At 35.4% G+C, this 12,294-nt stretch overlaps 1 protein-coding gene across 1 annotated transcript in view; it reads right to left on the bottom strand.

The window, feature by feature from the left end:
* The window catches only part of STS (steroid sulfatase), a 110,732-nt gene that overhangs the window by 37,774 nt on the left and 60,664 nt on the right, over positions 1-12,294 (bottom strand). Inside the window, 1 exon segment of the mRNA XM_030949912.1 lies at positions 5,314-5,451. Coding sequence (XP_030805772.1) covers positions 5,314-5,451 — 138 coding nt within the window.

Consider the following 12,294-nt stretch of genomic DNA (forward strand, 5'->3'; position numbering starts at 1 on the left):
AATTGAAACAACTTTCTTAAATCACATGGATTATAACCATACTACACTTTCCTTCATATATTCTTCTAAAAACAAAGCTTCCAAACCCAATTTATTCTCTTGAATTATAAACACAACATTAATTATTCTACCCATCTATACTGGACTTAATGCCCCAAATAGCAACAATCAAGACTGGTTACTATTGCTTACTTTATAAAATAGTTGAACAAAAATTTATTTTCAATGACAAGTTTACTCTTACCGATTTTTAACTTGTTTTGTGTACTGTTTTTGTTACTTTTATTTATATTAATCTGAGCTATTCTTGTACAGGTGAATGGAATAGACCTGGCTCATATGGACGTTTTTCATCTAACATTTCCTTCAATCAAACAAAATGATCTCTGAGGATATTTTTTATTTCAGTCCAAATTAAAAGATGGGTTGATTATTTAAAAATCTGGATCACTTCAGAGAGACTATAAAAATACAGTACATTTGAAAAAAGTCAACTAATGCTTTCTTTCAAGTCAAAAGTAAATTCCAACAAATATCACTAGATATTCCATAGCAAGATTCCTGCGGTCAAAGTAATGGTCAGCTTGATTTCTCTGTGGCTTACAGGAAGGAAAAGATTTACTAACAGCTTCAAGAAACCCTGCTGAACTAACTTATCACTGCAGTATATAAATTTGTTTTACAGTAATGCATTAAAAAAAAGTATTCATTTCTTATTTTGATCTCACAGATCTGCAGCAGATTTTAAAAAAATCAGGGCCTAAGTCCTTATGAGACATTATTATTTTTTATGGATATTAACAAATAACTATGATAATGCCTATTTCTAAGGCACAAAACACTTAAAATTAATGTTGCTCATACAGTTTGACTTTATCAGTGTTTGGCTCCACTTCCATTATCATTAGACCCATTCTGCACCCACTTCTGACCCACTCTGGCAGCATGACAGTAGCCAAGCGTCTGTATTGTCCTAAGTGCTTCATAAGTACAAAGAAAAACTGTTTCTGATGCAGGTCTGAGGTACAGACAAAATGTACATATCCAAAAGACAGTAAGATGTAAGAAGATTGAACAGAAAACCCAGTATGTGACAAAGTGGGTCAGATGTCAACAAGTGATAGCGAGGGAGGACTTGTACTGTCTGCATATCTGCCAGTGAAATACTATAGTGAGAAAAAGTGTACAGAGAAGTTTTCATTGCCATCATTGTTTACTGATAGAAATTATGTATTTATATATATGATAGCACACTGAGGCTAATTCAAGAAATTACTCACTAAGAAACTAAATAAAAATTACTAGAAAATATTTTGATTCAAAATCTCACAGTACCAGAGAAGAATATAATAGCTTCCTTTAAATCAGTCACCTTGCACATCTTGTTAATATAGAGGAAATTCTATTAATTTATTTATTCTGCTCATCTTATTTGAAAGTAGAAATCCAAAGTTTGGAAAAACTAACCTTATTTCTGCTCCTAAAGGAAAGCTATGGTGACTACATCAAATGGACATGCTTCAGTGAGGCAGCTAGTGAAAAACACCTAAGGAGAAGTCAGTGCAGATATCCTGGAAATCATATATACAAGCAATACCTTAAGGTTCTAATGTCTGACTTTCAACAGAAAAATATTACAGAACTGAAAAAAAAAAGCTGGAAAAATTACAGGAAAGTATTTAAGAAAATACTTCAGTTACACCTATTACTTTCCATAATTCAATATAAAATTGTTAATATTAATGTATTAATTAAATTGTTAATATTTTTATTTAATTAAAATATTAATTGTGTCTTGTACAAATCCCAGGAGTACTTCATGAGTTCAGGTAAGAAGTCCTTCAGTTGCTAAAACAGCCACTAGTTGGTTTTTTTTAGAATCTGTATCTAGATTGAAACCTTAGAATGATCTTTGACAAAGACCTTCAGGAAAAGTTACCAGAACATTACATGGCTTAGGAGACTAAGGATTTTCATGAATCAAAATCTGACTAGAAAACAAAAAGAGGAAACAAAAAGAGAAAACAAATAGCCTGTGACCGTTTGCAAAAATACTCAAAAAACAATAGTAAGGTACCTTGATGCTACACTGTGTTAAGCCCCTTACTATTTTAATATATTTACTTCAGTTTTGAAAGCAAAGTAATTCACACAGGAAAATAACAAGAAATTGGAGATGAGTAAAAATTCATCAATTAAAAATCATAAGAGAGATGGAAGAGACAATTATCTTCTGAATTATGCCACTGCCGAGAGCCATGGTAAAAGTATACAAAAGAAATCTAAGCTGTGGAAAATTTAAAATTTTCCCTCCTTTATGCTATATTAGTGAGAGCATGTTATTAAACTTCAAGATGTTCCATGAAATTTGCAACTGTCCCATTTCATCATAGTAAATAAAAGCACTGTGTTCTTATGGATAAGTGATAGAAGCTATGCTCAGATTTTAGAAAGACTCAAAGTGGGAATTCATCTTTATATGATAAAAATTTATATAATTAATGCTAAGAATCTTTGTAGAATCTAAATTGTCAGGTTTCACATCTTAAACCAAGGTCACGCTGTCTAGGATTAGGATCTTAGGGATTTTAGTTACTACACAGATCCTGATAACCAACCATCAGAAAAAGGCCACTGGAAAGAAATTTTGATCCATCACTTCAATATTACTATATAATGTCTTCTTAAAAGGAACATTGCAGAACTAAAGCAGACTGTGTATGACAGCAATTGGTTAGCTCTGGTTTCTAACTATCCAAATTTATGGTGGACTGTTCTGTAGTTAGGATCCAGAGTAATAAAACCTTCAAACAGCAATTTTCCCTTTTTGCATTGCATTTTGCAGCACTAGCTTAACTATCCAAACCCCTCTTAAATTTTATTATTGGTGCTTATTTGGCTAGGTATCAAGAGAAATTAGTGAGTTAGAATTGTGAAGATCACTTAAGAGCTTTTGATTTTAGGGCAGAACCAATTATTGCTGAGCATACTGCTCCAGATCTGACAAGAGGGTTAAGTGCCTTGATTCATGTTTGCATTCATACAGCACTCAGAGACAAAAAAGATAAGTAGTGGAGATTGACTAGCTGAGACAGGGAAGGAGAAAGGATGTGTGTGTCTCACAGGTTTTTAAACTACACACCAAAGAAAGGAAATTCCTGGTGTGTGGACACATAAGCACAAGCAGCATCAAGATTGTCCTTCTGCTTTTTTAGGCACATTGCTAGTCTTGGGGCTTCAGAGGTCTGTTTCTCATTAACTCTGACAAATATGTATGACGCTTTTTACCACACATGACTTTTAAAATGAATACATTCCTATGTATGAAAATTGCCAGTTATGCAATTAATTGATAATTTCACCTCAGTCCTTTTGAAAATGATGCATAATATACCTGTTAAATTAAGGACTGATTTTGAGATGGAGTGAAATGTAAAGCAGAATTAATTGTATTTTAAAAAGTTAAAAGTATATTCAACTAATTGCATGGGTCTTCTAATTTCTTTTCATTTTATTAAGAATGTTTCTTACCAAATAATATTATTTTTCTTACATTGTGACAATTTTCTAACCCATTTGTCAGCACAGCAGATGCGTTAATTGCAAACTACACAATTTTTTCCTTTTTTTAAAAAAGAAGCCCCATTACTACCCAACTAAACTTATCAATCAGATTTTTTTCTTAATACAGGTAAGATGTATTTCAAGTTTTTCTTTGCACTGTAAGTATGAATACAAAATTGTGCAAGGCTTGAGAGAAAGACTCCATTTAATCAAAGCTCTTCAAGAAGACATATTCCCAAGTGTATTTTTTTCCTTCCTTATAATTTATCCTGTACCTTATGTCTGGCACTCTAGAAGGCAAATATTTTTTAGAGCTTCTAAAACACCTCAGGCTGAGCCTACGGCTACAGATATGTAACCATATGGTTCTTTAATTACTTAAATCACTATGCAAGGCCTACGTGCTAACATCCAAGATATATTTCACTCTGGTGTTAGCCCATGGGGACCCATCTGATAGACATCATCACTTTGGCATTCCTTGTTTTTCTTGTGTACCATTTTCCTTGAAGCTCTCTTAAAATGTAAGGGTCATTTTTCAGACAGATCCCTACTGACTAAAAACTGTGGGGTCCTCTTGCTTGAAAACCTCTCTGTATGGTTGTTGCTTACTTTATATGCCTGAATTTTTTCCTTCTTGAGGTTTGGCAGGTGATATAAATCTGGCAAGAGTGGAAGATTGTTACCTTTCAAAGAGACTTTGACACGCTTAGAGAAATGGGCCAAAAGAAACCCCATTAAGTTCAGCAAAGGAAATATCAAGTCCTGAATCTTCACAGCAGCAACCTCTAACAAAGCAAAGGCTGGGGAGTAACTGGCTGGAAAGCAGCTCTGCAGAGAGGGACTGCAGGGTTCCAAGGAGCAACCAGCTGAACATGAGACAGCAATGTGCCCTTCTGGCAATGAAGGACAACATCACTCTGTGCTGCATTAGGAAGAACTCTTCCAGCCAGTCCTGCTCTCTGCTCAGCACTGGTGAGACCTACCTGGAGCACTGGGTCCAAGTGTAGAACTCCACTGCAAAAGGTACATGGACATAGTGGAACGAATTTGAATGAAGGTGATGAATGACTAAGCAATTGGAGCATTCAGTATATGAGGAGAGGCTGAGAGAGATGTTCATCCTGGAGAAGAAAATGCTTACCAGGATCTTATCCATTGGTAGGGATTATATGGATTTATCTGAGTTAAGAAGACAGAGATAGATTCTTTTCAGTGGGGAGCCACTGACAGGACAAGAGGCAATGGGCACAAACTAAACCACAGAAAACTCCATTTAAACATAAGAAAAAGTTTTTTTTTATGGTGAGTGTGATCAAATACTAGAGAAAGTTGCCCAAGAAGGCTATGAAGTTCCATCATTTTCATAACTTGACTGGATACAATCCTGAGTAATGTGCTACAGCTGACCCTGCTCTGCAGGGGCTGGGACTGCAGACCTTGGACTGCAGATGTCTTCCAGGCTCAACTACTATGAGATTGCTGGATTTCTTTAATCTTGACCCCTGAAATATGAGTGGAAAACAAATTACACAGCCTCTACCTAGTGAAAGAATGAAAAGAAATTAATCTCTCATAAAGAAACAATACTAATTGAATTTCACTAAAAAGAATAAAAACAAACATTCTTAGTTTATTTCAAATAGATCAAAGATTTTGACCTTGGCCACCTAGTACATTACAGTTTTGGTGCAAACCCAAGAAGATGTTTTTTCATGCATTTTTCAAGAACAATCAGGGAATATTCACCTTTATATATGCCATTGTATCCTCCATGGACTTCTCCAGCACTGGAGATTTCTTCAACATGAGCCCCTTGGTCAGATGTAAAGTATACAAGTGTTTTGTTATTCAGATTATGCTTCTCCAGCATATCCAGAACTTGTCCTAGGTGAAAAAAAAAAATAAAAAAGAAAAGGAAAAGAAACAAAGGACAGCTTTAAGAATCACGGAATGAACTAGGTTGGAAAAGACCTTTGAGATCATCAAGTCCAACCTATGACCTAACCTAACACTTCCTAATCAACTAAACCATGGCACTGAGTACCATGTCGTCTGTTAATTAAACATGTCCAAGGATGGTGATTCCACCATCCACCTGGCCAGACAATTACAGTGCCCAATCATTCTTTCAGTGAAAAAAATTTTTCTGATGTTTAACCTAAACTTGCCCTGGCGCAACTTAAGACTGTGTCCTCGTTCTGTCAGCTGTTTCCTGGATAAAGAGACTCACCCCCACCTGACTAAAACCACCTTTCAGGGAGTTGTAGAGAGTGATGAGGTCATCCCAGTGTCTCCTGTTTTCCAGGCTAAACATCCCCAGCTCCCTCAGCTGTTCTTCACAGGGCTTGTGTTCCAAGCCATTCCTCAGTCTTGTCGCCTTCCTCTGGATGCTGGGGACTTTAAATGACTTTTTCATTAGCCTTGGCATATAAATATATTTGTGTCCCTTTGCCTTTTTGAGACCATTTTTCACATAAACTCTTATACTCAGCAATAGGCACATGCAGCACACAGTAGGGCACAACTACACAGGGCTTGTAGCAATCAGGACCATGACTCAGTTGCTGCAGGGTTTCTTGAAGTACTGTATGAGAGGATTTGTGCCCATCAGAGAAAAGGGCTAATCCACAGAGAGCAAGTGACTTTTGGAAACAGTTGCTCTCAATCAAGGAGATCCCTTAGCAAGAAGATTCAAGCCACTGAGGATATTTAGTAACACTGAGGAAAGAGTCTCAGCCTGTAGAGTAGATCTCGCAGTTTGGGGGTAACGCCTTGCTGCCTAGCAACCTACAGAGGCAGCAAGGCAAAAATCTCAGTGCAAGTGTTAGAGCAAGACAAAAAAAAAAAAAAAAGAAGTAAGAGAATGCATGTAGCACCTTTAAAGTATGTGTGGTTTCATTATCAAACCTAATAATTAGCTCTTAATATCTCAACATATGGAAAACCATCAACTAAACTCCAAATATGCAAGGTAATAAATACACCCAGGTGCTCATATTTAAAAGAAGTACCCACAGGGACATGTCTTGTATCTCTTAGGCACCACAGGCTCATGCTTCATTTTCACAAAGGGCTCCTCACACTACTTTGGCACTGTGGAGGACCTTGCAGTTATATAAATTGCACTGAAACCTATTTAGACTGAATTCTTTAAAGTGTATTTCTGTATGAATGAGAGTGAAGCTTCTCTTTGTAACTTGCTCCAGTGAATTTTATACTGATTAGGAATCTAAAATTATTGGTCCTGGAAAACTACCAAAGCTTAAGAATATAATTCTTCACATCAGCCTGACAATGAACTTGTCCTTTAGGGATCTCAGAACATATAAAGATAATTCTGTCTTCACAACTATTTTATCTTTATTCTTTTACTTAAGCATCCAAGAATGGTCCAATTTGAATGTTAATTTTGATTTGCTTACCTGACCACTAAGAATTAATTCATCATCTGATGCCCAATTATTGTGTCAAAGAGGATGAGATAAGAACTTTGAAATACAGAGCCTTCTAAATGGTTTTCAGATCACTGTTTCTGCTGCTATGCTCTTTTTCTAGATAAGGAGTAATTACCTTACTTTATTGCTACTATTTCTAGTTGCCTCTTAATGCTATATCATTTTAAAACTGTCTTTTTAAAATGGTTGACTGTTATAATTTTTCAAATTACTAGGTCAAGAATAAAGGAACATCAGCTGCTAAATTTAAGTAGATACCTGTTGGTCGTGTTTGTAAAGTAGGAGCAAAGAAGAAATGTAAGAGTAGGAGAATTTGTTTATGTAAATTTTGAAGCCTCGTGGGAGTTGAAATTTCCCAACAGAGCTGAGAAAATCTGTTACAAAGGCTGACATTTTAAAGCTGGTGGGTTGAGGGAAAATCATGCAGGTCCTTCTGACAAGCCACGCGCTTGCTGCATGAGGTGGATGGACTTAGTGCCAGGAAAGAACAAGGCAATTTCCCATTGGCTTCTGGAATTGTTTGGAGAATGTACTTGCTAAGTGATTACAATATCTCTTGGAAATGCGCCAATGATGATAAAAACGTAGAGTACAAAGATAAATTAGTAAATTATATGTAGGTATTCAGCCACATGACCTTCAGAGTTCCCTTCCAATCTATATCAAGCTATGATTTTATGATTTTATGATATGATTTTATTGTGCAAAGAAATATATATGCAGTGATGTGCACAACAATATTTTTTTTACATACCTCATGTTCATGATGAAATTGAACTTTCAAATTAATCTTGTATATAAACCAAAATGAAAATAAAATGAGAATGGCACTCAGTATATAACATTAAATGATCTCTAGTGATCAAAGGCATTGGCAATCATTCAATAATGACCACTTTGATTTCCCAACTAATTTGGGAAGATATGAGAAGCAATGAAAATTGTCTCACTATCACAAATAATTAAACTTAAAATTAAAAATTAATATTAAAATTAAATGTAAGACATTATAATTAATTTTTTTAACGAGGTTGAGTCTTTCTCTGAAAAAATATTAAATTCTGACACTCAAACAGGTCCCATTTTAGAAAAAACCCAGTCATATAAAATGCATAGAAATTCTCATTCATTGTTAAACTCAGTGGTAAAACTTCCATTTCCTTCAAAAGGATTTTGAAACACAGAGGATTGCATACATAAGCTTTAACTAATGAATGCTAAAATGACAATTTATCTTAGCAGCAACATTTTTCAGTACAGATGGACTAATAGTGGTAATCCAAAAAACAGTATTGTCAGAGTATGGCAGTCACAACACACTCACAAGCAAACTTTCCATTTCTATTTTGATCCTGAACACTAGCACCTACTAGAATGAAAACTGTAAATAAACAGCAAAGTGTGTGTTACCAGAAGATAAGACAAATTTAAGTGTATTTGAATGATGTGACTCCCGTTAACACAAGAAAGAGTTTAAATTAAAATACCTTGCTTGAAAGCCACATTCTGAAAAATTAACTGCTGTACTGATCTATGTGGATGGTACCAGTTATTTTTTTTTCTGATTTGAACAGAACATATTTGGAAAGACAACATTTCTGAATATCCAAATCAATCCAGCTGATGGAGCTCCATAATTTCTGCAGTTATTTAGCAACTAGAATTTCAGATCAAGCTACTCCTACCACTGCCATTATAGGCATGTATTCTGCAATGTAGGTGACTAACATTGTAGCAGAAAAAGGTGTTAGATCATTGGACATTTTGCTTCTATTTACATATTTTTAAGATAAAAAACAGATTGAGGACTGTGTTAAGACATTACTTGTTTTAATTAGTACATCAGTGCTCCAAAATTTAAATGAAGCTTCTTGTGAAATATACTGAGGAGTGCTCTCTGTATTCTGCGCTCCATTCTTGCTTCAAGCTGTGTAAAATTATAAAGAATTGTTTCATTCTGAATGTGAAAATGCCAATTTCAGTGGAGTGGTAGCCATGTGAAAGGGAGAAGAGCAATTGACTCTGTTCTTTGGAAGGAAACACAGTGCCATGCCGCTTTTCAAGTTCTCCAGCATAGCCTGAATGGTAGCTGAACCAGCCTTACTAATGATGACTGTAATTACTGAGTTTTGACTCGTGTAAAGCTCCTACTGTATGCATCTACAAGAAGAGATAGGGTTTATAAAAAATTACTATTCATTTGTAAACGAGGTACAAACACTGAAAAAAAAAAGTGTTTACAAATGTGTTACTGATTTGGAAAAGTGTTTAGTCAAGCAAGCATATGAACAAGTGCATTTTATTCAAAAATTGGTTTACTGACATTTCAAGTCAATGGGAAATAAATATTATTTCTATTAATTCAAAATAATTTAGACTATTGCTGAAACTATGAATAAGAAGGTAGAGGAAATAGAATATCTCGGTGTAATCTAGGCATTAGAAAAAATAGCTTCTACTTGTAATGAAATCTTTAAAACAGTCTGCCAAATTCACAGAAAAAACATGTTTCAGAAGGAAGGTTAAGGATCTGTCTGAGGAAGAGACAGCTGACAGTAAAGGAAATTCCTAATAATGTAACACTATTTTCCAACTCCAGTAAACTTTCACATGCCTCTCTTGTATCCAGAAACTCACAGCAAGACTGAGACAATTATTGAACAAAGATTCCAATAGATCAGCCTGGGAAAATAAGCCATCACATCAGTGCCTAGAAGAGGCAGTTTGATTGTGTTGGGGTTTTATTGTTTTTATTTGCTGTTTAGAATTTGCTACTGCTGCTCATGTTTGGTTTTGAATAGCATCATTAGCCAGAATCACAACTTGTAGTCAGCTCCAGGCATTCACCTCTGTGAGTGGTAAGCCTTTGAATAAATGCATAAAATTCTAAAAATTAATGCTACATGCATAAGTATTTGGAAGCCCACATTTCTTCCAGAAAATATATTGATGCCTTTCAACTATATACCCATAGGTTTACCACATAGTAAACCTCTTGGGAGCCCCTTTCTGCTACAGCAGTTTAAGGTTTTGCCACAGTTAATCATTTCTTCAGGGCTCAAAGGCTAAGATTTTCACCTTATGAAAACTTAATGTTGCATCTTCTGCATACCATTATTCACAAGCTAACAATCATTTTAATCTCTATGTTGATTTTCTGCAATGAAGAAAAGTTACTTCACTTTAATGCACTGATCTGATTACAAAATCCACTGACTAAAACCTTTGTATTAAAACAAACTTATAACTAAGATCAAGACACCCTTATTTTAATTTTAGCTTTTGTACATTTCAGGTTATAAATATGCAAATGTTCCCATAGTATGCTCAGAGCCATCCAGTTTCCTTTGATAAATATGTAAATCAGCTTGTCTCTGCAGTGGGGAAGTAATTATCACTTTCAGACCTAGTCATTGAGTACAACACTTGAGGTAAAGATGAAAAATAATAAAACCATTGACAGCAACACAAGAAGTGGCTGCACATATGATGAACAGTACATAAGCTCTGCACACAACTTGTTTAAAATTCAGAACTACAACACAACCACTGCAGAGTGGAAATTCTGGGACAAAGCATTAGAATGTGCAATGGCACATTATCTAGCCAGGCAACAGAACATATCCACCTTCGAAGACAAGTGATTCCCATAAGGAGGACATCAGCATACGAACCTCAAAGGTGACAGAGTGAATACTAGGTAGTACAACCCTGACTAGACCAGGAAGTAGATGCATAACTAATCACAAACGGTATGAGGTTCTTCCTGCAGAAAGAAAGTAGAGTGCACATTCAATACAAAGCCTTGAATCAGTACTACTGCACTACTATTTCTATAGTTACACAATGGAAACAATCCAAACAACAAAATCTTCTCCAAAAGTACATAGCTGGAGTCTCAAATGTGCTAAGCTCCTGCTATGATAGGTTAGTGGGATCTTCAAAGTCAACAGGAAATTCTGCCAAAAAGTAGCATCTGGTTCTGAAAAAAACCATCTATATTAGTGTTTTAATTTGTAACAGGAATGCATATTTACAGTAAATCCAATCATGGGCAGTTAACATATTTATGTTTCCATAGCAAAGCCCTCTTGGATTTTGTGACCTGAATTTCTTTCAAAGTCTTATTTCAAGGACAAATCCTGGGAATGCAACTGAGGCACTCACACTACTAACAGGCATTCAGTCAGGGACCACAGTAGAGCAGAAGTGGATTTCTAGTGTCTTCTGGTATGCTGGCAGTCTTTTTCCAGCTCATAAGACAGTTCAGACCTGCCACTGTCAGCAATTTTAAACATTGTAGGATTGATGAATCCTCCAATGGAAGTCTAGAGCAGGTACAATCCAGCTCCAGGTGTGTATGCTGTAGATACATTGAAAGTGGGATTTACATACAGTGTACACAAAGCACAAAGTATAGATTTTCATATGCAGCTCACCTATCTTAAGAATTTGGCCCCAAAAATTCTCAATTCTTTTCAAAATGAAGTAAAGTAAGGCAATTGCCCCAGATGTAACTACCTCCCACTAGAAATCCGGTAAGAAGTTCTTAGGTCCAGATAGTCTGTAGAACAACAGTTCTCTGCTAGATTCCTCTAGACTCAAAGTGGGACAAGTAAATAAGCAGAAGCCCTCAGAAAAGGGCAGTCTTTTAATCAGAACACAAGGCAACTTTGGTGTGGTCAGCTAAGCTATCAATGTGAGCTTGCTTTTTGTTTGGATTTGGATTGCCATGTAGCTGTAAACTTCCAAATCACTTGTGACTGTTTATACAGTTTTATAAGTCTAATGTGTCTTTCAGACCCTCAGGATAAATTTTCAGCACAGCGCACAGCAGATTAGGTACACACACTTCTTAGCAGCTTTGAATAAATCAACCAAATTTTGACTTGTGCATAAGGTTTTTCCTAGAGATGAGTACCACATCTCTTATTTTTCTTATGCATATAAGTTCAAATTATTTTTTAAATATGAAAGTTGGAATGATATTTTAGATATGTATAAATACATGAGCATAATGAAGCACAGAGTTTAGTGTCTGAAGACCCGTAAGTATAGCAGCAATAGAGACAATGCAGGATGGAAAAGCTTCCTGTACTGCAGCACTAATGATGGATTATTACAGGTCAAAAAGTATAACTAATCAGTAGATATTTCCTTATTAGTATTTAAATTAGCTAATAAATGCATGGCTTGAAATTCACTTTTAGACCTTACATCTGTTGAACATAAGTCAATGTATTTCTAAAGTAAATCTTGATTTTTAGCCTTC

This window comes from Camarhynchus parvulus, chromosome 1 (genome assembly GCF_901933205.1).
Source record: "Camarhynchus parvulus chromosome 1, STF_HiC, whole genome shotgun sequence".
Taxonomy (NCBI): Eukaryota; Metazoa; Chordata; class Aves; order Passeriformes; family Thraupidae; genus Camarhynchus; species Camarhynchus parvulus.